The following is a 25,840-nucleotide window of genomic DNA, read 5'->3' on the forward strand; positions in this document are numbered from 1 at the left end:
CCATATAATTATGAGAATGAACAAACTACTGCTAACCACAATGATACAGACAGATCTCAAAAACATAACGTTGAGTGAAAAAAGCCAGATACAAAAGGGAACACACTGTATGATTCCACTTACATGAAGTTCCGAAAATAACCTATGGTGTTCGAAGTCAGTGTACCCATTTCCTTTGAGGGGAGAAAGTGATTCAAAGGAATAAGAAGAAGGGCTTCTGGAGGGCTGGTAATTTCTTGATCGGGGTTTAGTATATGAAAATTAATTAAGTGGTGCCATTATGTTTCATTTAGTTTTTGGTAACACATATTTCAATAAAAAGTTAAAAAACAAAAGAAAACATCGTACAGGATAAACCTTAGACTGAATTTTGCCTAGAAAGAGGCAAATGTGTTTTGCCCATGGCAGTTATAAGGTTAAACTTTCTTATTTCTAAAATCCTTAGACTGAATTTTGCCCCAGGGCTTCCTGTTTATGACCCCTGCTCTAGATGGGTCTAGAGCTGTGCTAGAGGCTCTGGATACAAAGATTAATAAAATCCAGTTCATACTTTCATGATGTTCCCAATTCATCAAGTCAACAGATACATTTGTACCGAAAACTTAACTGAATAAATGTAAATATGAGGATTCTCCCCAAAAGAAGAGGGCTGCAATTGCACCTACTGAGGGAGGACTGGGAACTTTTGGGGACTGCTGAGCCGAGTATGATCGTCTGTGGGATGCGAGGTCCAAGGAAGAGTATTTTATTTGAAGCGAAGGGAGATGAACAGAGGCTAGCTGTTCTGTACATTTTAGACAGGAGTACTTCATAGAAACTATCTATGAATGTGGCAGCCTTGCCTCAACAATCTCTCTGGAAAGTGGGAATAAAGGAAAGTCAGATTCTCTATGACAGGGTAGAAAGACTGTGCTAACCCACTGGAAAAGCTCTTTGCAAACAATCAGGAAGATTTGGGGTCAATTAGATCCAGTGAGTCTTTCTCACTACAGTTAGAAAAACTTCCTCTCTTGAAGGATTTTGTCTTAGCTGATGTGGAAATCGGGTGTTCTCTTAGGGGTTAAGTGCGAAAGGGGGAGCTAATAACTTTTTTCTGAGAATGGAATTTCCTCTTTCTCAGATCTTCTCTAAATGTCATTGTGGTCAAAGCTAACATTCTCTTGAAAATGGAAAATTACATAGGTCAAGAGGGTGTCACCAGGGCTATCTAAATCTATATCTGTTATGTCATACGATATCATATTCAACACGCTGGGGACAGGGAACATTTCTTGGACCAGGTCAGCAGTTCTCCTGATGTGCTTATGGCAGGGCTAAAAGTTTTGTAAAGAGACAAAGCAATCCTGAGAAATATGCTTAATATAATAGTCACTAAAAGAAAACAAGAGCATAGCTCCTTTCTTAGGTACATGTGGAGTTCTGGTTTATACTTCAATGTCAGTGCTCTTTACCAAGACTGACAAATACCTTATTAGTCCATATAAGATAAGTGATATAAGATGATAATTTATAAGTATTCATTCACTTAAGGATTTCATAAAGTATTTTTTTCAAATCAGGTATTTCTTGAATGATTTTGACTGTACTCTCTGTGGTCAGTTGCCATGCATTATTAAATGCTTGCTTTCTCTTTTTATTTTTTTTTCGGAATCTTCCAGTAGACGTCTAGAGTTTAGCTAGAAGTCTTGGCTACGATACAAACAGTGATGGAAAACATATGAGCAGTAACAAGTTTTAATCTCTCTCTTCAGTACTAAAATGGACTAATCTGTAGAAGCAGTTTATTCAAGTATTACCCAGGGTGCCAGCCACATCAGGAGTTTTGTTGAAGGTTTTTTTTTTTTAATGTAACGCCTTCTCATCTTTTCTTCTTAAATAACAGCTGACAACATTTACATTATATTTACGTTTTAGATAAGTACATGGTGGATTCTACGTTCAAGAGGACGACTCTCTTCTTACATGGTATGTTTTCACGTCTGTCATACGTGCACTGATGTAAAATTATTTTAGTCAGTACTCAGGGGACATTAATGTTATTAACATAAATGATAAAGGTTAAATTTATCTCTATAATGATAACTTATTAAAAATCAACACTTAGATACCTATCAACCTAAAAATATTCTAGCTTTTATGTTTTATATATGAAGAATTTATTTTCAATATAATTATGTAAATTTTTTACTGCTAAATGAAAACCTGTCATTATGCTTTACTGTAAATTTTAATATTGTTGATTTTAAAAATCATTTAAACAAACACTTGTGAATATGTTCTTTTAGGAAAATAATATTACCTTAATTATTAATGATAATGAAGTTTGAAGATATAAATACATTAAAGATAATATTTACATGTAAATATTAACATAAATATTTCTTTCAAAATGTAAAACTACTATAAATTCTAATGTTTTTGCATAATGTGACATTATTCAAATGTCATCTTTACTTTCCATTTGAATATCAATATTTTTCCATGATAAATGTGTTCCTTATTCTTACATTAAAAAATGGCACTGGACAGTTAAAATGGAAATACCTAAACTTTCAAGAAAGAATATTACCAGCAATAGTTTAATTAGCTCTATATTCAATATGAAAGATTAGGGACTTCTTTTCCCAAATCCACAGTCAGATTTTAATACCTCTTCTAAAAAGTTAAACAATGTTTTTGGCATTCTACTCCTCAGTAAGTTAGAGCATAGCATTCTTTCTGGTTAATCTATTCAGAGGTGTGGCAGCTAAGAAACAGTGGCCACATGGTTTAAGCATTAAGTCATAAAGAAACCTGAAGATTGTGTGGCTCTCTAAAAATAAACTGGTTTTTTAATCTCAGCAAGAATCATTAAGTTGTTAAAAAAATAAAAAAATAATAAGTAAATCACAAGCCCACACTCAGGTAAAAGCACTGAGATGTTTTTAGTTTGTTTTTAGTATTAAGGAATACAGTGTAGTAGTGAAAAGAAGAGATGCAGTCTTCTATTAAAACTAACCACTACAGTAAAAACAAATATTTCTGGTATCTCATCTGAGGTTTGAGGCAAAATAGACAAGACTTTAAAAACAATACAAAACAAAACAAAACAAAACAAAAAACATGGAGAGGGAGAAGTTAGTGTGTTTTTGTTTTTTAAGACAGCAGCTAGACTGCTCAAGATATAGAAAAACTGATGAAGGGCAAAATTAATTAGTAAGAAAGGAAAGTCAACCAGTAAGTTCTTTAGTTAGGATGGCATTTATACTTCTCAGGTAAAGTTAGTTATTTCTTTAAGGAAAATGTCTTTTAAAAAGTATAGGTGTCAATAAACAAATGGTACTGTGAATAAATTTCCAAGTGCATATTTAAACTTTTAAACTTATTTAATTTATTTACAACGTTTTGCCTTGATTATACCTCAATTTAGTTTGGATTGCTTCTGTGATGCTATATCACTTATATATACTGAAAACTGCTACTGGTAAATGTGAACTACTAATATTCCCAAGGGGGCAAGTTGCCAAGCAGACTTAAAAGCACAGTGACTTTTATTTTAAATCTAATAATAGTGTCTGAGCAGAAATACCATTTCCCTTAGACACATTTTCCATTCTAAGATTTACAGACTAGTTAAGTGAAAAACAGCCAGCTTAAAGCAAGTTCAGACAGACTTTATTAGCGCTGTATCCAATGCTGTTATGAACTCTTCCTGAGAACCTAGCCATACCTATCACGGATGTCTTTCAGAGCAAAGGTCTCTTTCATGTTGGAAATAACTAAGATTAAAGTTAGTTTCAAGGAGGCTGTGCGGTATTGTGGAGGGTGTAACCAGTGAGAAGTGAGCATGCCTCACTTAAGCTAGGTGAGCTTCTTAAGTTCTGTGCCTCAGTTTCTCCCTACGGAAAAGCAGCGCCTTGGTCAGGAAAGTCTAGAAGGTCTCGCCTTGCTCTGAAGGGCTATAATTTATTGATAACAGCAGCAGACATGAAATAATATTCCAAATATCATTTTGGTTAGAAGAAACTTGAAGCCAAGTAGAAAAGACTGGCAAAACTGGTCTAAATCAGGGAAATACTGAGTCTTCCTGGGAACAAGACAAAAATACTTTTAAAGGCTTTAAAAATAGCACCATCTAAATGCTGCCCAAACTAATAAAATAGAGCTTGAAACATACTCAACTCAAAATGTAAAAACAAGACAACTACAAGGCACATCATTTTAAATCAGAAAAAATATTCTCTGCATTCTTTTTAAATGATAGGAAAAAATGTGCCATACAGTATTATCATCCTGGACCTGCTAACATTCTCTATTAGTAAAAAATTGTACAACTGTAATAGGCAATGATTTGGAATCTACAATCAGTTGCCCTTTCTCAAGGCTGTAGAAGAGACCCAATAATACCAGGTGGAGAGTATAAATAGGGAATTATCCATGGAATCAAGGTTGGCCACCCCCTTTTTTTCAAGTAACCAGGAAAAGAGAACCCTAAAAGATGAATTTTATATGGCTAACAGGGAGCAGAACTAGCACAGAGAGAAGAATCTGCCAGAAGGCATTTTTGGTCCCAATATGAAGACTGTTCTAACAACCTGACAGAGGAACAGAAGTGGAACAGGATGCCTCTTGAGAGGTGTGCTCCCTGTGGGCAGAGTGGGTGCACTATCTCGTCCAGAGTGTTCTGGAGGAACCTCCACCACTGGGAGGGCGTTTCCACCAGATGGCATTCCCTGCTTCTGGAGTGTCAGGGAAAGACTCAACTACTGGATGCCTCCACTCATCAGCAACTGCAATGCTTCCCAACCCCGAGTCACTACAAATCATGCCTAAAACTAGCAGAATGCCAATCTCAGTTTCCTTTTTCATTTTACCTTCATTTTGATTAAAAGCAGGGAGGGGCTCAGGTAACTTAGTCTGCAAGAGAAGAGAGAGAAAGGGAGGGACCCTGGCTGGTGGGCAACACTGAAGGAGGGGATGTGGAAGAGAAAAAACAGCGTTTTGCCTTTGTTCCTCCTCTTTACCCTGCATGCTAAGGCCTTCTCTTATCCTCTCAGCTCCGGACTCTGCTCCTCACCACCCAACTTCAGACCCCGTCTGGTCTCGACCCTCAGTCTATATCATCATGCCTGACCCCGTTTCTCTTCCCTACTCCCCACTCCAGAACCCTCTGCCAGTCACAGGTGCCACCCGCCCTGCGGCTGACACTGGAGGACCCCAGGACCAGCATGTAGTGTGCAGGAGGAGGGAAGGCGAGTCCTCCCCGGGGCTGTCAGGACACGAGGTCAACCAAGATGTGTTCTTGGCACTCCACCACGGATTGCCACTGCATTCCTCTTGTTATACGTATTTCTAAACAGTTCCATAATTTTGTTAGTGCTACATTTCTAGTATAGCATTTGTTGAACAGAATTTTCTGGTTTAGACTTGAAACTTAAAGCCCATATACCTCAAAGTTTCTATGAGAAAGCATGTAAACTAAAACAATGAACCAATCTAACAATAACTTTTTATTAAAATCTTCATATCCCACAGACCAGAGTAAATGAGATTAGGCCACAAGAAAACGAGCTCTGGGCCCCAAAACAATACCACATGCAGGATTTTTGTTTGTTTGTTTGTTTGACTTTTGAGGGGAGACAGATCAAAATAGTGTGTATGGGGAAATTTTAATTGCACTTACTAATCGTGTTAACAGTCCAGTGCTTCAGAAGTGGTAGGAAAAACAAAACAGTATATATTGGACCAAAGCAAAGAAAATTTTATTGGCAGGGGGATATTTAAAATATTTTTAAAGCAATATAATTTAAAAACTATGCATTCGAGAGAGAGGGAAATATCCTTACTCATAATCTCACTATCCCTCTTATTAGGTTTGTATATTCTATTTCAATCTTTTTTTCATATGTATATTTATTTTTATACATGTCTTTAGTTCTAATGGTGACAAGCAGTAAACTGAGGGCTATGAGGATAGACAGACATATGGTGAAGAATTTTACTTTCAAAAATCTGGGGACCCCACTTCTAGAGATTTCCTACTTGCAGTCCCTGCAGTGAGCTGCAGTGTACACTGGCTCCAGGGCCTGCCCTGTCTACTTGCAGTTTAGTTCTATTTATTAGCCTAGGCTTTTATATTTAAGTTTTTCTATTAATGCCCTTGACATTCAAGTACCAATTTTTACATCAATTCTATACTTACGTGGGAGTGGTTGCTTAGGATTTTGTTTTGTTTTGCTTTGTTTTTGAGTGGAGAGAGTAAAAGAAAAGAGGGGAGGGAGGGACCTCAGTCTTGAAAGTGCCAAGATGTCCTTGACTTCATTGATTCAGGATCCTAATGTACACTGTAAGTCCTCGATAAATGCCCACAGAAGAACTCCAGCAACATCAAATGAAGCCACAGACAGGGCCACAAAGGACATTTTTAATTCAACAGATTCTCCTTGACTAAGTCAGAGAAGGCAGAGTCAGACAAGGTCAAGAGCAGCTATGAACCTAGAAGACAGAGGTAAAATGTAAGAAGAATGCTAAATTAGTGTCAGGGTCAAACTTTGATTAATTTAGGATCAAGAATTGAATCACCTAAGGAAAGCATATCCTGGAGACCAGCTGTCAAGGGGGAGCTGGGAACCAAGCATTAAGGAGCCAGGCACCACATGGAAGGCTGAGGTAAAAACATATATAATTCAAAGTTAGGCAGCCAAGAAGCAGAAATAATGTGCCAGAGACAAAAGTGGTATTGAAAACGAAGCCTAGGCTTCCTTAACCCAGGGCATCTTGCTGCTGCAACAGAGGCCATGGCAGGATTCCCAGGAGCCTGGTAGGGGGGTGATGGGAATTACAGAGGACCAGGCAGACTGCCTGCCTGGGCTCCGAGGTCGGGAGCTCAGAGGCTGCTACAGCACAGCACGCTGCCTTGACTACTGCTTCTGACTCAGGGCCATGTGGCAGAAGCCACTAGGCCCTGCCTCACCAACCCCTCGATGTCTCTACACAAATCTGACCTCAGAGTCATGCCCATACTCTGCACTCCCCATACAAGGCACACATGTGCCTTTTTTTTTTTTTTGGTAGAAATGCATACAGCATTGTGTAGACTGGTCATATAGGAGGAGCTGGCAGAGTGTGCACGTGGAGTCCCCTAGCCTGGGGTGTAGCAGAAGAAAGAAAAGAACAGGGAGTTGAGTTACTTAAGTTCTAACACTGGTGCCAATACTATTTGATTATATGATCTTGGTGATGACACTCGAGCTCTTTACACCTCAGTTTCCTCCTAAAGCCAGGCTAATAGAGAAATGTCAAAGCGGATTTCTGGATTCTTGGAAATTATAACCATCTGGGATGATCCAAGGATTTGGGGCTACATCTTACAACCATACCAACTCTGAACTGATAGTGAAAGATAGAGCTAAGTCCTTGGCTGGCACTTGGGTGGTGGCACACCAGGTGGACTGAGGGACATTCTGCAGTGCACTCCTGCTGAGGGGACACGGTGGTATGTGAAGTGTCCTCCTGCCAGCACTCAGCTCACCAGGAGGCATCTGTGTATAAAGCCAACTGCATGTCCCAAAGGGAAGCCTGGGACACAGCTGTTTAGGATGATTTCATGTTTTTAGTTTTTAAAAATTTCTAAGCATGCACAAAAGTTTCACAGGTTAGAGATTAGAAACTATGATATGTAAATCCACCTGTGGCAATATCAGGCCTTGGATGGCAACGGATCTGTACACAGAAGGTGCTAATTTGTACATTCTGACTTTGTGCATGCTTTAAAAATTAAAACTGAAAACAAACATCCCCTCTCCAGAAACAAACAAACAAACAAACACAGATCTTATTGGAAAGATAAGTAAGAAAAAATAGTCTGGACATCCAATGCTTTGGATCAGGTATTAGACAATGGAACAGATTAGGAAGAAAAAAGTCCAAATGATACTGTGGAAAAAGGAACCAGCTTTGAAAATGAGCTTGGGGAGGGCACTGGAAGAGAAAGAGGCATTAAAGACAACTTCCAGATGTCATTCTAAGGAGACATTGAGGACTTTACTTGGAAAGTGATGTAGATATTAAGGCAATGGAAGGACCTGGGGAATCCAGAGTCAGATATAATTATTGAATTTCTTTGTTTTCATTTTTAAAAACATTTATTATGATATGGGAATGCTCAGGAATGACTTTGGTTTGTTAAGTTTCTTGGGGTATGGTAGGAACATGTTGGAAGCAATGTAGTTGTGTTAGGTTATTTGTTTTTCTTATTCCTTTGTTTTGTTTGGTTTGAATTGCTTTGTTTTTTTTTAATTTTTGATAAATAAAGTGTAAAAAACATTTATTAGTTTTCTACTTATAAATTATAAAAATTAAAGTAAAAAAAAAAAGAAGAAATAAGCCATCCATGTTTCTACCATTAGAGATTATCTTCAAATAGGTACATTCATTCACAAGTATTTTTAATGAGCTCCAAAATATTTCATGAAGTAAATACATTCGATTTTATTTTACCATTCCCCTTTAACCATTACTAATATAGTTGTCTTTAATATTTTTCTCTTATAAATAATTCCATGATGAACATTTCTGTGCACAATAGAATTATTTCCTGAGACTGGATTTCAAAAAATAGAATTATTGGGTGAAAAATAAGGATATTTTTAAGGTTCCCAGTGCATATTGCAATGGATAAAAATGTCATTTCATTGTACTCTTGCCAGCTCTTATGTAATATATAAATGCAGGAATTGTATTTGTTTAAAATCTAACTTAACATTCAATGTCTATTTAGTTCTAGATTGGTCCTCTACACTAAGACAACATGAAGGAATATGTGCTCCTACTGTTCGTGGCTTTGTGCTCTGCCAAACCCTTCTTGAGCCCCTCACACATGAGATTAAAGAATATGATGCTGAAGGATATGGAAGACGCAGATGATGACGACGATGACAATGCCAATTCTCTTTTTCCAACAAGAGAACCAGTTAATCCTTTCTTCCCATTTGATATGTTTCCAACATGCCCATTTGGATGTCAGTGCTACTCGAGAGTTGTCCACTGTTCTGATCTAGGTAAGAAAAAAATCAACTTTGTTTTGAAGAATAATGTCATTCTGACAGAATTAAAATGATGGGAAAATTCCTCATTGAAATTTCAAAAATTATTTCATTGATTGTAAAACATTTTTCATTTAAATTTTTACATGGAAACTGTAGCATATCCCAAGTACATCCAAACTTATTTTGAAAATTCAGAAAATCAGAGGAAAAGAATGAGAATTTTATACATAAAATGTTTCTTTTCCTTCCTGAATGGAATCAAAGAGCTTCATTTTAATTTCTTTTAGAGAGAATAGACATCACTGCGGGTTTCATTTCAGGCGACAGCAGGTTGAGATTGTATTTTCTAGAAAAATTCTATATAACAAAATAAGTTGCCCGTTTAGAACAATGAAATGAGTTATAGAAAGCTTACAAAAATCTCTAATCTAAAAATTTTACAGATAATGCTCTATTTGTTTTGAATGATTCAGGTTTAGAACTGCCTAGAAAGGAAGTGGCTGAACTAAATCACTTTCTAGTGTTGGCCACCTGCTATTTTGAAAACTGAGTACCTTATTTTATTTGTTTAATACTTCTAATGAAGAAGCTCTCAAATAGAAGAGTACAATCATACTCTGCTCAGGAAGGGATGCGATGGGAATGCACATCAAGCTGTACCCGGCCATTTCCAGAAGCGGGGATGGCTGAGACATCCCACTGGGGCAGCCCAGGTCTGGTAAACAGGACTGCCGTGCTATGGCTGGTGATGCATCTGGGGTACTTCATCAGTCAAAAGGAGTAGAAGATGCCTAGAAAATTTTAAGATGAGTTTTCTACTGCTACTGCTATCCTGGCAAGGGTCAGAAGCATGTTACAATCCATTCAAGAGACTTTAATACAGTATGTAATTACATGAAAAAATACTTGAGGTGAACAAAAAGCATTTAGGAAAGGGAGATATTATGAGCTAGAATCATTGGAAAAGTCTTAATGCAATAGATAAACCAGGAAAAAATGGGTTTCAAGCTTTAACTTTGACATTCTCTTGAGAAAGAGACAAGATGTAAGCAATGGTTAAAAGAGAGACGCTTGATGTGAGAAAAAAATTAGAGTTAAAGAACGTCCGAATATACTAACTAGCATTACTAAGCTGTATCCCAAGCAAGAAAAACTATCATCAGTTTACAGAGTTGATGTACTCTGTAAATAAAAAATCAGGATAATAGTGTATGTATTTATTCTTACATGGCTAGAAACAAAGAGAGTTGGTTTTGGGCAAGATTGTGAAAAAGGAGATATTCTCTTTAGTGTAATTTGGGTACTCCCATATGCTGGTTTTCATAGTGTGTTGCTCCATCGCAAATTTATATGGTTCCAACTTAGAGCCACTGGAAGAAACACTGCCGAGTGCTGCTCTGGTGCACAGTATCACCAAAGAACTGGGAAAAGCCAAACCACCCCATGACAGACAGCTTGTGGAAAACAGTATATTGGTTACACAGTATACTGAATATTTAGCTTTGAAAAAATCTACTGGATTAAATTCACCTAAGAACAGCTGATAGTCTGAGGCAGACCTTTAAAATGACATGTTGTAACCAGAAGCATATACTTAACCACCCTGTGACCACTGATGGTGAAAAGAAAAACTTTTACAAGGATCTTAGGAATTGAAACTCTCCAGAGCTTCAAATTTTTAACAGGGGTAGTAGAGTGGCACTAGATTTATCAAAATTTCTATCACCAGCAGCTTCTTTCTGCAGAACCTCCAACTTCCTACAGGGCCTTCCATTTCATTTTCTAAAACCAAAATAATCTCCCATGTTCATGAAGACGGCAAAATTAATCAATTCTATAAAACAAACAAAACCACCTGCCAACCTTGCTTATCCACCAAGTTACCCTTTTCTTTCTATCTATGGTCAAATTGCTTAAAAGATTTGATAATTTTTAAGTTTGGAGGGGAAAAGTACATATGGCTATAGAGTGAGATGTTGATGTTCAGAATTTTAGATATTGAATTCTTCAGTTTGGGGCTATTAAATATACTAAGATCTAGCTACTTTTCAGGAATAAGGATGGCCCCACCAAAAGTGAACTAATGTCTGCAAATCACTTTAGAATGCATAAAAATAAAAAAAAAGACGGATGGACAGTAAGTATAGTGTTGCAAAATGTTGATGGTAGAAAGTAGGTAGTGAGAGTTAGTTTTTTTTAATTCAGTTTTATTGATATATATTCACATACCCTATAGATATCCATGATACACAATCAAGTGTTCACAATACCATCACATACCTGTGCATTCATCACCCCAACCAATTTTTGAACATTTACCTTACTCCAAAAAGAATAAAAATAAAAGTAAAAAAGAACACCCAAAGCATTCCATGCCCCCATCCCACCCTATTTTTCTTTTAGTTTTTGTCCCCATTTTTCTACTCGTCTGTCCATACACTGGACAAAGGGAGTGTGAGCCACAAGGTTTTCACAATCACATAGTCACATCATGTAAGCTACACAGTCATGCCATCATCTTCAAGAATCAAGGCCACTGTGTCGCAGCCCAACACTTCCAGGCATTTCCTTCTAGCTATTCCAACACACCAAAACCTAAAAATGAATACCTATATAGTGCACAAGAATGCCCTCCAGAGTGACTTCTTGACTCCATTTGGAATCTCTCAGCCACTGAAACTTTGCCTCACCTCGTTTCCCCCTTTTGGTCAAGAAGATCTGTGAGAATTAGTTTTGACTATAAATTTTTTTCAACTTTTCTGTATGTTTGAAAAATTTCACAATAAAACGTTGGGGAGGCCCCATGCTCATCAAGTATAACTGTTACATGAAATGGCTGACAAAAAATAGGAGTAAGCATATAAAGGAATGTCCAAAGAATAAAAGGTTGGCCATTAAGGTAAAGCAAAATAAGTAAGAAAGAAATATACCATGTATAGCTCCTGATTGTTTCTGCTCATTTTTTTCAATCCAAGAGGAAAAAAAATACCTTTGTCTTTTAATAATTTAATTAACATATATTGAGTACTTGCACAGAGAGGAAGTATGTAACTGTACCTTATTCTGAGATGACAGAAAAGAAAGCTATTTTTGTTCCCCCAAAGAGGAATGGCAACTAAAAGGTAGGACCATGGATGGAAAATAGCTGGGAGCCAAATTACCTTGCCCTTAATATAAAGTTTTGAATGATGAATTAAATAAAGTTATACAGCACACTTAAAAATAGATTTTAATGAAGAGTTATGTAAGAAGTTGTTTTTGTAAATCAAAAAATTTATGACAAATTAGAGAAGTTCATTACTCAAAGGAAATGGGTAATAAAGTTTTTGGTAATGTAAATGGAAATAATCTAACTTATCTATTTCTTAGCACAACTTCCTACATGTTTATGCTTCTGAAATGTTCCACATTTAGCACTACATGCTCTACTTGCTCCAATGTAGCACTACAAAAGCCTGAAAATTTGGAAAGAATGTTAAAATTCCTCAGCCTAAGTGTATCACCAGAAGCTGTCCCACAGCTTTGATTACCTCTTTGTGATAATGCCAGCCCCAACTTGTAACCTTTAATTTCACCTTGGAGCAGATCAGCGGTGACAGCTACAGTTAGACAAATGAGCAGATGGCTCATTCCTGTAAAAATAAATGTTATTTGGAAAGGACTTTAGCCCTTTCCAAATAAAAATGTTTTTGTCATCTGTTGCAATGTTAAATCATCAGTAATTTAATGAAAATGATTAATGGATTTTTAAAAATGTACATTTTAATCATATTAATAATCTTGTCTTCAGCATGATTTTCTGGTATATAACATGTTGGTTTATTTCTCAGGTTTAACCTCCGTTCCCAACAGCATTCCATTTGATACTCGAATGCTAGACCTTCAAAACAATAAAATTAAGGAAATCAAAGAAAATGACTTTAAAGGACTCACTTCACTTTATGTAAGAATATATGTTCATTATTTTCAAATATAAAAGTGAAAAATCTAAATCACTGCTAAAATATTAATTGCATTATGTTAGTGTAAACAAGTCTTCTTTTTCTGCACATGATGACAAAATCCCTGTTATTCTTCAGTGTTTCAGTTAACAAAAAATTATAGCTATAATTCAATTAATAATTTAATTCAACTGACATTTACTGAAAAACAGCTAGGTGAGGGGCAATGGGCTAAGAGTGTAAATAAATGGTCCTTAAACGAGCTTACAATCTACACAAGTAATGACAATCACCATACACTTAAACGAATGAGAGCTAAATTATTTACATATAATTAGAATATGTCTAAGTGACTAATTTATACATGTAAGGCTTCCTTTCTGGACCTGCAAAGATGAAAACACATTTTCTTCTTTACTATCCTTATTAATAACACTTTAATTTTCTAAGATTTAAAAGATTCTCTTCTATTTCTCTATATAACATTTTGGGGTTCTCTATTTTGGCCAGTAAAATTTCTAATTGAATCTGAAATTTCGGTTTGGAGGGAGAACTTGATTCTGCAATGCCACGAACACGGAAGTGTCATTTCTTCCCTGTCAGCATTGCTTTGGCCTTGTGGAGTCTAGCTCGTTGTTAGGGTAGAGCAGCTTCTTTTCTGCACTGTGCTGTAGTGGGAAGCTAATGTGGCCATTTTCCCATACTCTCCTGCTGAGCTGGGGAAAACAAGGATACGGTCTGCCATCTTCAGTTGAGTTATAGCAGTGAGAGGAGAAGTGGAAAACACCATGACTGTCTTAGTTCCTTGCTGCCAGGTAGGCCTGTTTTTGTTCCTGGGTCTGAGAGGTGTAATGTTGAGATGCTAGCTCACCCCTGCTTCACTGTGACCACGCAGATCAGTGCCACAGGACTCCCTATCCGTCAGTGCACTATCAATCAATGCACCAATGCACTGGGGCCCTGCTAAGCCGGGGAAGTGACTGGTCTCACTATGTGAGCAGCCCTTGTCTGTTTCAACTGGCGTTCACTGTGGGCCCACTGTTTAGGCACTGCGAGGGATGCTTTCTGACCAAATTCTTGGGCTCTGTCCTCACAAGCAGCCTGCAGCGGCAAGGAGGGGAGCCCAGAGAACCCAGACTTGTCTCCCTGCAAGGCCCATGGTCCTGCCCTCTGGGGGGCCTTAACTGCGCCTTTCTCTTTCAAACGTATTGGGCAGATAACCCAGATTTGGTCAGGCTCCAGGCAAAATACAGCTTCCATGTTCAAACAAAAGATCAACAGGAACAACATGTATGTACTTTACGATGGAAGAATCACTGAGTACTGAGAAGTCAGAAATAACTCAGTGATTCCACCAAAGGTTCAACTAGTACCTTCTGCTGTCTTCAGAACAAAGAAATTTTTGGAGAATAGCAAAACCATTATTCAACCATCAGAAGCTGAAAATACATAGTCTATGACTACTTCTACCACTTCTTGAACCCACAGTCAGCTATATAACCATAAAAATAATGATTAATGGCATATTTGATACAAGAATCACAGAATGTTTTAAAGTCAATTTGTCATATAATTAAGTTATTACATTTTTAGGGGTATTCTAGGGGCTAAGACACAGATACTCCCCTCATCACTGAGAAACGAGAATCTAAAAGGTGTCAGGAGCTGTCTGAGGTCTCCTTCATTTTTTTTTTTTTTCATTAACTTGTATATGGCACTGTGTTTAACAGTGAGTATTCTGGAATCAGATAGACCTAGTTTCAAATTTTGGGTCTACCAGATGTCTAACACTGGAAAATTGGCTCACATTCTAAGCCTCACTTCCTCAGCTGTAAAGGAGCAAACTAATAGTATCTAATTTAGAGCGGTTATCAAGATTAAATGAGCTAATACATGTAACAGCACTCAGGTGTTAAGTATTACCACCAGCTCAGTGGCAGTAGACCAAATCACCATACACTAATTCAAAGCACTTTTAAAGCAGATGCTTTGTACTTGGATTGTGTACGTATTTTGCAATTTTCAAAATATTTAATTATAATATGAACATATATGGTACATATCTTCAAAGAGAATCAAATGCTTTAAAATTGTGTATATTATGTTCCAGTTGCTTGTATGACCTTTTTTTTTACGCAAAGGAAAATACAATATTAGGGAATGAGTCAGATCATTAAAAAACATGCACACAAAAGAAACAGACATTCCCAGTTTACTTCCAACCCATTATTATAGCCACATTCATTATGAAGAATTATTGCCCTACTTTTGAAAGGCTATACTTTTGCCAGCTTCTATCTTTACATATAACCACACTATTCGTTAATGACGAATTTGGGGCTCTGTAACTTCCATTTTTGGATTTTTATGTAAAAGCCAATAGTGAAAGTACAGTTTAACTGGAGACACTTTTCAACCAAACGCACTGGGGCAGCATTTAATAATGCTAAATAAAAACGCTTACCCTATTTTGTATTACTTAACCCTCCTTTGAAGCATCTCCAACAACCTCATAGTCTTAATCAGAGGGAAAAAAACAAACAAACAAAAAACCTTATGCATTAGAGCTGGATCTTTCCTAAGGCATACATTTTCTCTGGGGCTCCCACAGTGGAAGCATGACACCAGAGAAAGAACAAAGAATCTAGAGGCAGAGTAACTGGGATCACCTCTGATACTTACTTGCTAAATGTCTGTAGGCAAGTCACTTTTTCCTCAATCTGTCTATTTCCTTCATAATTAAAATGAGAGTAATGATTTCTGCTCAGTTTACCTTGTGGGGTCAAATGAGGGTTCACAAAACATCCTTATAATTCACAGAGTTGTTAAATTCCTTTCCCTCTCCTCATTTTTCAGTCTAGCCAAAGGGAAATAGAATAAACTCTATTGGCTGGCATTATACATTAGGAAAGGGGTATATTTTACCAGGTTTGGTAACAAAATGCAGTTAACTCTTCTTCTAGGTTTAACCTTTCTCAGGTGACATTTCTAACAGTAGTGACATAACTGAAAGGAGAGTAAGAAAAGGGAGAAGCAAAGGGCCTAGAGTCAAATGAGTAAACCCAATAATAAATGGAGTTTAACTGCCAAGGTGTTTGTATTTCTTGTGTGGGAAAACAACAACATCAACAGGAATAATACCAGGAAGTCATATTAAATCAGTAAGGGAACAATGGGAAAGTTGTAGAATTGGATTGGGGATAAAATTCATGAAAGGAATGAATTGAGAGTTGCTCCTTGAAAGAAGTATATGATCTGGACTAGTAGCAAGAGATAAAAATCCTAAAGAAATGTTAAGCAATTTGCCTTAATCCTTGGTACACATAAAAAATTCTTTCTGCAAAATCTGGCAATAAGAAAGGGGCTGAACTGTGTCCATTTTGCAATGAAAATAATCATTAGGGTGACAAACTTGACCAAGTGTGTCCAGGATGTTTCCAGGATGGTAATGAAATCCTCACCTAGTGGAAACTACCCAGCCTCAGCAGACTGAAATGGTCTGCCTCATAGTCATGCACTCTTGAAAGCGTCACAAAAGATTTGGCTGTAGAGAAAGCAGTCACCCTTAGTAAGCTCTTCTACTCTCTGGGGTTCTGTTTTCTCTGAGGGGTGCTGCCACATTGCACTGAGAAATATCCATGGAACAGAAAGGGTTGAGTTATTCCTTAGGATCCATAACTATTTCCCCCATGTCTGAAAATAAGTCCAAATACTAAGGACACTTTGTAAGTTTTTTCTACAGACTTCTATTCTGGGAGAAGTGGTAAACATTAATAAATGTGAAAGAAGAGAGATTTTAAAAGTAGTTAAAATCATGCAAAGATATATTGGTGTGCACTAAACTTAATTCTGTAGAGTAAATAGATTTTTGAGATAACAACACTGGATAACACAAACAATAACACTGGTCACTTCCACAAAAGGAAACAAGAGGTTGAGGATGAAGTTAAAAAGTTAACCACATGAACATATGACCTATTCAAATGCAAGCTAAATTTAAAAAGATGAGCTTATATCTAAACCAGAGGCACAAAGTAAATAATTAAAACTTTACACACTGTTGCAACTCAGTAGTAAATATTTTTTTTAGCTTGGATCGGAAAGTTATTCACATGGTTGATCAAGTACATGAATGACATAAATGGTACTGATTTTCATGATTTACTAATCACTGTAGAACAAAGGTAAATCAAATCACTTCCTGACATTGTGTAACTTTCTATGCTTTATCTAGGGTCTGATTCTCAACAACAACAAGCTAACAAAGATTCACCCCAAAGCCTTTCTAACTACAAAAAAGTTACGAAGGCTATATTTGTCCCACAATCAACTAAGTGAAATACCACTTAATCTTCCCAAGTCATTAGCAGAACTCAGAATTCATGATAACAAAGTTAAGAAAATACAGAAGGAGACATTCAAAGGAATGAATGCTTTACATGTTCTGGGTAAGTTTTGCAAATGTATGGGGCATCTTAGAAATTATAAGCAATGTGTAAATGTAGAGATTTTTATCATCATTAATAACAAATTTTAAGACTGCTAATCTCCAAAATTTTTAATCTAATAATTATCAAGCTGACCCGTTTATAAATCAATTAACCTAATAAAAATTTATAGCAGTTAAAGAAAATATTCTTTAAGAAATACTAAGAAATATTCTGATGTAATATTATTATAATGAAAACTTTCTCATGCTCATGATTGAGAACAAGAGTATAAGTTATTGATTTAGTAATTCAAAGCAAATAGTGAGCCTGCTATATAAACCAACTTAAGTAACAAAAAGCAGTCTTTTACCAAAACATACAGTGAGTAAAAATGAGCCTGAATGATGAGACGCACACTTAGCAGAATTTTCTTGGGATGTGTCACTGCATGGCGAATTTCCTTCATAACACAATATACATATGCTAAATTATGTGGTTTCCTCCCACAGAAATGAGTGCAAATCCTCTTGATAATAATGGAATAGAACCAGGGGCATTTGAAGGAGTGACAGTGTTCCATATCAGAATTGCAGAAGCAAAACTGACCTCAATTCCTAAAGGTTTGTACTTGATTTAAAACAGTGTTCTAGTTTGCTAATGCTGCCAGAATGCAAAACACCAGAAATGCATTGGCTTTTATAAAAGGGGGGGGTGGGGGTGGTATTTGGTTACAAAATTACAGTCATAAGGCCATAAAAATGTCCAAGCTATGGCATCAACAAATATACTTTCACCATACCAATGGCATTCGGAAAACCTCTGTTAGCCGGGAAGGCACATGGCTGGCGTCTGCTGATCCCAGGTTGTGTTCCAACTCCTCTCTCAGTTCCCGTGCATTCTGCAAAGTGTCCCTTTCAACAGCTGTCTTGAAAATGTATCTCTCATCTGCAGCTCTTCTCCAAAATGTCACTCTCAGTTGCTCTCTGATCCTTGTGTCTGTGAACTCTTTTATACCACTCCAGTGATCAAATTAACACCCACCCTGATTGGATGGGGTAACACCTCCATGGAAATTATCCAATCAAACATTTCACTCAGTTGAGTGACATCTCCATGGAAACACTCAATCAAAGGATTCCAACCTAATCAACACATACATCTGCCCCTACAAGATTGCATCAAAGAATATGGCTTTTTGTGGGGGACATCATATATTTAAACCAGCACAATTAAAGGTTAAAACAATTCAATTCAGGACTCCAGATTAAAAAACCACCTTAATTTAACTTTGAAGAAGGTGGTTGCTTTCTACAAGAAACCTAAATGTTATATTCATTTCCCATCTTTAGAAAAATGAAATAAAACTCTTCCTCATAAGTTAACTAAATAAAATCTCTTTCATATGGCAGAGGTTCACGCAGAACCTCTTCTGAAGACAGAAGTAGAGGGAAGAAGCGGGGGGTGGCAGCAGAGGAATACCTAAAGGAGAAGGAGGCGCTCATAGGTCTGAAGGGAGGAAGGCTGGGAACACAAAAGCGGCTTCCCACGTCATCACTGCTTTTTGAGAGCCACACTAGCAGTCTTCCCTACATGGCAAAACATCCTGACTGCTTTTCTCTTCAAATTTCAAAGTATATTTTAAAAATGAGGTTTAACCTTCCTTAAGGTTCTCAAAATTCTTCCTAAGCCTCAAGGAACATTCTGTGTCCTTAGAAATTCACACTAAAAATTTACATAAAAGTCCTCCTCAAGTTCTACACACCTTCTTCCAAGTTTTCCTGACTCCTCAATATAAACAGAGATTTTTCTCTTTTCTGAGTTTCTAAAACATATTCTAGAATAGGCTGGCACACTGATGTATTTTCATAGTAATTTTTATACATATGTGGATTTGCTCAACTAGAATATGAGGTCTCAGGGACAGAACATTTGTCTTTTACATATTGAAAGGGGCATGTAGTCATCCTATAAATATAATTAAGTTCAACTAATCAGAATTCAAGAAATTAGAGCCCTTCCAGTTTAGAAGAATTTCCTGCTCTCCAGTTTATTTTTAAAATCCAAGGTATGTTCTAGAATTAACATAAATTCAGCCCATAAATAGTACTGATATTCATATGGATGTTTCAGTCACTTTTGTCATTCTTTACCTTTAATATAGAAAAGAAATGTTTAGCAAGAGTTGAAAAAAAAAGAAAGCTTTTCCCAGCTAGGTAACCAGAACATGTGGCTAACAGATAGCACTTTGTTTATAGGACTAATAAATGAGGTCTGACTGAATTTTCTGATTTCTCTCTTTCATTCTAGCTTCAGTTAATCTGCAGAGGGTTGGGACCAGGGCAGGAAGGTGTGAGGGCGCCTACCGTGTGAGTTTATACACAAACTACCAAATGAAAAGAAAAAATTACTGCAATGGATTGAACATATCAAAAATATTAAAGATCCATGGATTCTTAATGATGTTTTAAAAAAAACACCTCACAGGTCGTCAGTAGACATTGTACCAATTTATTACTCTGAAAATTGATAATGGGAAAGAACCAGGCAACTATGCTACCTTTACTGTAACAACTGTATTATAAAGTAACTAAATAATTGATGAGAGAAAATTCTTTATAAAAGAATTCCAGTTATTAAATGTAGAAAGAATGACAAAATCAGAAAATCACCATTTGCCAATTCCAAATGAAATAATGGATCTAGACAACAATCATCAACAATGCTAAAACATTAGGTGAAAAGGTGACCTGTCTGAATCTAATCATGTCTCCGGGTCCAATTACCAGATCATAAAAAAAAAAGGAGCTTAGAGGAACATGGTAAACAATATTATGTGGAAGCCATGAATCAAATCCAAGTATAAGTATCTCAAATAAATCAATAACTGAAACAAATCAGTTGAATAGGGAGAAAAAAAGGAGGGGATATGTTAAAGAAAAGAGATTTTAAGAGATATAAGAATCAATTTTATTCTATAAGCATTATTTGGATCCTAACTTGAACAAATCAATATAAAAAGATATACTTAATAAACAAATAAAAAAATAGAGAAATAAGTCAATAAATGTATAAGATGTATAAGATGGAAAAGATAGGAAAAATGGAGATAATTGTTGAAGCTGGAAAACTGCATTGTGGTTAATAATACTAGTTTATATTTCTGGGGTATGTTTGAAATTTTCCAAAATAAAAGGTTAAAAAAAAATAAAGAAAAGACTTAAATTCCCTGAATCCATAAGCAGAAACTTATCAAGTAAATAAATAATCAATGGGGCTTGGTCTTCTAACATTTATCTTTTTTTCCTTATCATTAGATCTACCATCGACTTTGTTGGAACTTCACTTAGATTATAACAAAATTTCAACTGTGGAACTCGAGGATTTTAAACGATACAAAGATCTGCAAAGGTAAAAGTCTCCCAGTCTTAACTTAGAAGTGGCTATGCATGTGACTAAGATATTAACCACACTTCTTGGAGAAGGTGCATCAGGGACCCTAGTCAAGATTAAATTGTTGCTACTAGAGAGTATGAAGGGAAAATGAAAAAGAACTACTCTTCTGAATACCTTTGTTAATGGGAGAGGGGAGCAGAGGAAAGAGGAAAGTGTACTTTTTATCTCTCATGTTTACTTCAGGTTAGGATTTTCTGATAGTGGGAGGAGAGGGCTGTTCCATACCGAAACAGGTTATTAAATAAAGCCATGAAATACCTCTCTCTGAACATATATACAAATAGGAAAGATTTAGACTTCTGACTAGGTTACAGTGTTCTCATTTAACTGTATCACACCTAACCATCTGCAAAAAGTTGATGCATTTTATATCATTTTTAGGGTGGGCCTAGGAAACAACAAAATCACAGACATTGAAAACGGAAGTCTTGCTAACATACCACGTGTAAGAGAAATTCATTTGGAAAACAATAAACTTAAAAAAGTCCCTTCAGGATTACAGGAGTTGAAATACCTCCAGGTAAAACACTGCACTTGTCTTTGCAGGATTTTACTACTTTTTAAAAAGTTCTTATAAAACATATTAGCATCTCAAATAAAAACCAAGCAAGCTGAGAAGGTAATTCAAACATAATGACTCTATAGGTTGCATGAGATATTTTCTGAAGTAGGAGAGCAACAGGAGAACGAATCTCTAATAGACGTCACCTGAAAGCTCAGGTGCCCATCTCCATTGCCCAATTTCTCCTGTTGAAACTGCTGAGGCCAGTGTGGCAAGTTACCAGCATAGCTAATTGCAGGTTTCTGTCTACGTGGTAGCAGAAGTGGTCAGGAGGAAACCAAAAAGGATCATATATCCTTTCATCCTGAAAATATTTCACATACAACACAAGGACTAGATTCCAGGTATCTTCATTATCAATGTAGGGCTATATTTTTAGTGAATATGCTTTATTTTACTCAAAAAAGAATAACAAATAACTAAGTGAAAGTTATCATTTGGAGTATCACAAGCTCACATTTTGTTATTTCTTGTTCTTTATTATTAGAAACTTTTCCCTTCTAATCTGGTAATTCTAAACTAGATGGGAAGGGTCACAGATCCCTTTGGAATGTGATAAAGCTTTAGACTCCCAACCAAGAAAAAAAATGAAGACAATATTTTGCACATAATTTTAGAAGTTTCACAGATGTCCTTGATTCCTATTTACGGACCTCCGTTTAAAATCCTTGCTTAATTCTATTTCAACTTAATACATTTTTATCATGTGCTTTCCTTGCTATACAAAGTCCTTATCTTCCAAGAAGCAAAAAACATATTGAGGATAAAACTGGGCCTTGAGCCACTTTGCTTCTTATAGTTTTTTTCTCACCTATCTTAACCCTTGTTTACTGCACTACATTGAGACACAAGTCATCAAAATGGATGTCCTACATGCAGGTATTGATTTCAAAGTAACAACTTTTGCTTTAACTTTTTCAAATGCTGCATTTGAATGTCTATTTAACCAGTAAATATCACCTGAATCTTTTCTCTCTCAAGCTATTCCATCTCTGAGCTCATTTTTGCTTACTCTACTCCACAACTGACTCCAGCTTCCAGTCTCTCACATCGGGGAGATAAGTTTTGCTATCATTTTTTAATGAATACAATTATAACACAAACGGAAGAACACAAGTCACAAGTGTCTAACATGCAATGAAATTTCCACAGAATAAACACATCCATTTTCAGGACCAGTTTTCCATTGCCAGTGAGGTTAGGGCTATGGTAATCTGTGCCTGGCACTGATAGAGCTCCCAAGGAAACATACAGGAACCACAGAAAACATCTGTTTCAAAATCCCCAGGACAAGAGGGGGTGTTAACACCAAACTTTAAAGGTTTTAACAATGCCTAGTTTTCATGACTTGGCTCAAATCAATCCTGGCAAGACATAAAGGCGGAGTCTAGAGGTAACAACAGGCAGACACCTGTATCCTTGGATTGACAGCAAAGGGCTTCTATTTTTTTGTTTGCCAAAATGCTGTCAATTGAGTACTTCACAGAAAAACCATACATACAGCCTATAAAATTGTCGTCTGTTCACTGGTGCAAAGGAAGTTTCGATGCTGAATTACAGATATGTATTTAAGATGATGCTAGACACATCTTTCTGTGAAACAACTTACAAAAAAGCAGTTCTAAACTTATCTCCCCGATCACAGAAAATGCTAGCTAATAATTCTTCACATTCACGGAGCAAACCAAATTCTTGGAGCATTAAATGTCCTTCTTCTGCTCATTTCTAATACTTATAAAACACATTATTTTAAATATGCCACCGGAGGAAATTACCCTGTGCTGGCAAGGCAGTGTGCTTGGTCCTGTGTAAATGGCTACACGCAACATTCCATTCACAAAGCATTTAAGTGAATAACACATGAACTTGCATCATCATAACAAGTATTTAACAGGTATATACAAGTACATATAATTGAAGTGAAAATATTTTCAAACCAAGGTAAAATAAGCAGAAGAATAAACCCACAAACAATTGCTGACTATAAAGAGAATATCCCCCTTTTACCTTTACTGGATATTTATACTCCACTCTTCTTTTCTACTATAATAGATCATCTTCCTTCATTCTAATTCAATTACGAAAGTGGGAGTGAATGACTTCTGCCCAACAGTGCCAAAGATGAAGAAATCTTTATACAGTGCAATAAGTTTATTCAACAACCCGGTCAAGTACTGGGAAGTACAACCTGCAGCATTTCGTTGTGTTTTAAGCAGAATGAGTGTTCAGCTTGCGAATTTCAGAAAGTAATAACTGGTAATGTCCATTTAATATAGAAGTTAAAAACTGTTACATTTTGAATACTTGAACTCTATTAATAATGGTGGTATTATTTACATATACGTAAGCAAAAATCTATCTCCAAATGCTAAGGTTGTGAATTAGGTAGATAATGTGGTAAGTCCATTGACTTATTTTATGACAAAAAATTTCAGCGGAATTTTGCAAAACTATCGATACATCAGGATTACAAGAAATAAGCATCTGTTGAAGTTTCCCTTTGTATACATACAACTTTGCATAAATCCCATGCTTAAATATTCCTTTCTCATTAAGAAAAATTAAAACCTTCAGTATTTAACACTTTGTTATCAAGCGTATTTTAAAATGAAGTGTACTGTAAATGGAATGCTTGACTCGGCAAAATTTGTGCTCCTTCATTTTACAATTAGAAAAACAAAACTGACAAGGACAGTTATATGAAGAGTACATTTTACTATTCTTATTGTTTCTTTAATAACTCAAGTAGTACTGTAATATTTCTCATGATGTTGAAATGTGTTTTATATAATCATATTCAAATTCTCACATTCTTAGAGGCTTACTATCTTTAACTTTAAAACTAATTTCTATAATAAAGCCTTCAATAAGTGCTTATTACCAGCTTTACAGATGCTATTCCTAAGAGCTGGTTTTTGGACTATAGCATATGTTTTTCTTTTTTAATTATTATTACCTGATTATAAACCTTTGTATAAATGTGTAGTGAGTGTTTATATAAAATCTGAAACTCACATTTTTTAATACAGTTATCATAAGCTTTTAATGACATGTCAGTTGTTAAGATTATATAACACTGTAACCTCATCACTAAGTATTATTTTTGAAATGTCTCTTTGTAAGACTTTGGATTGAAGAACCTGAACACTTTCAATTCTATACCCAATTTTTTCCTCAAAGATGCACAAACTGGATAACTGAGAAACACAACTGGTATGACAGAATAGGAAGAGCATTAAGTAAAACATACAAAAACTGAAAGCTCTGTATTCAAATTAAGAGTACTTTATGTATTTTTATTGCAGTTTAACGTAAGTTAAGTAAAATAAGAAAATAAGGAAAACGTCATTAAAAATATTGGTTTGAAATTACATATTTGTGCTTTGGTTTAATTTTTCTTGCCCCTCACCCCCCAGAACATACACTAGTTTTCAGAAAATTTTAATTTATATATGACATTTTTGGAACAGTATTATGCTTATTAATAACAGTGCTGAAACATTAAATTATTACCATGTCATAAAAGATATTATTATAAAATTTTGCTTAAACTACCTCAAAACTAGATTTTAAATAATTTTGGGGTGCAAAAAATATTACAGATATAGCAAGAAGAGATGGAAGGGTGGGTATAGGTTAAGAATGGGTAAATAAGCTCTTAGTCTTCACAGTCAGGTTTCTGAACCTCAGCACTATTGACATTTGGCAGGAAGATTATGGCGGGGGGTGGGGGGTGCTGTCCTGAGCATTGTGGAATGCTTAGCTGCATCCTCAGCCCCACCCCTGCTCTCTACTCACTAGAAGCCAGCAGCAATTCTCCCTTCCCCTGTACCAGTTGTGACAATCAAATGCTGGGGTGGAGGTAGAGCACTCCAAAATGACTTCTGGTGGAGAACAACTGCTTAGTTTGTAAATTTTGACATAACCTTTCATGAAATCTATAGAGGTAAGATCATAGTGGGATTAAAATAATAAAGGTAAACTATCAGTAGTGATATAAGAGAAAGAACCAAGGGATCTAGGGCTTTGAGTTGGAAGTCCTTAATTGGAAATCCAGTTATATTTATAGTCTTGGGCAGGTCACAATCTCTTTGCACCTGCTTCCTTATCGATAAAGGTGGTAATACTGATCGATAAGGTAGCTATGAGGATTTAATAATAAAACTACATGTACAAATGCTTTTTAAATGATGCATGCTCATAAAACATGAGTAACTATCATTACTGAATAAGTACTGACAATAAAAAAGACTACCAAGTTCTTAAAATAAAAACAACACTACAATGATAATCATTCTGAAATTAAAATATTCTAAAGTTCCAATTCTTCTAAGAAATAAAATTTTCTCCAATATAACATAAAAATAAAATAAAATAATAAAATAAAATAAAATTGTGATATCATGGAACTTATAAGAACATATGTAA

At 35.9% G+C, this 25,840-nt stretch overlaps 2 protein-coding genes across 3 annotated transcripts in view; one reads left to right on the top strand and one right to left on the bottom strand.

The window, feature by feature from the left end:
• The window catches only part of LOC119504636 (centromere protein P), a 304,258-nt gene that overhangs the window by 127,992 nt on the left and 150,426 nt on the right, over positions 1-25,840 (bottom strand). The window lies entirely within an intron of this gene.
• Positions 1,184-24,783, top strand: ASPN (asporin). Of its 2 annotated transcripts, none has more exons than XM_037796957.1 (9): positions 1,184-1,280; positions 1,915-1,965; positions 8,759-9,038; positions 12,857-12,969; positions 17,202-17,415; positions 17,907-18,017; positions 20,712-20,805; positions 21,232-21,370; positions 23,465-24,783. In XM_037796957.1, the coding sequence occupies exons 3-9, from the start codon at positions 8,789-8,791 to the stop codon at positions 23,660-23,662; spliced, it is 1,119 nt and encodes a 372-aa protein (XP_037652885.1). In that variant the 5' UTR covers positions 1,184-1,280; positions 1,915-1,965; positions 8,759-8,788; the 3' UTR covers positions 23,663-24,783. The 2 variants fall into 2 exon arrangements, with proteins under 2 accessions (XP_037652885.1, XP_037652886.1); XM_037796958.1 differs by lacking the exon at positions 1,184-1,280 and adding an exon at positions 1,319-1,405.

This window comes from Choloepus didactylus, chromosome 10 (assembly GCF_015220235.1).
Source record: "Choloepus didactylus isolate mChoDid1 chromosome 10, mChoDid1.pri, whole genome shotgun sequence".
NCBI lineage: Eukaryota > Metazoa > Chordata > Mammalia > Pilosa > Megalonychidae > Choloepus > Choloepus didactylus.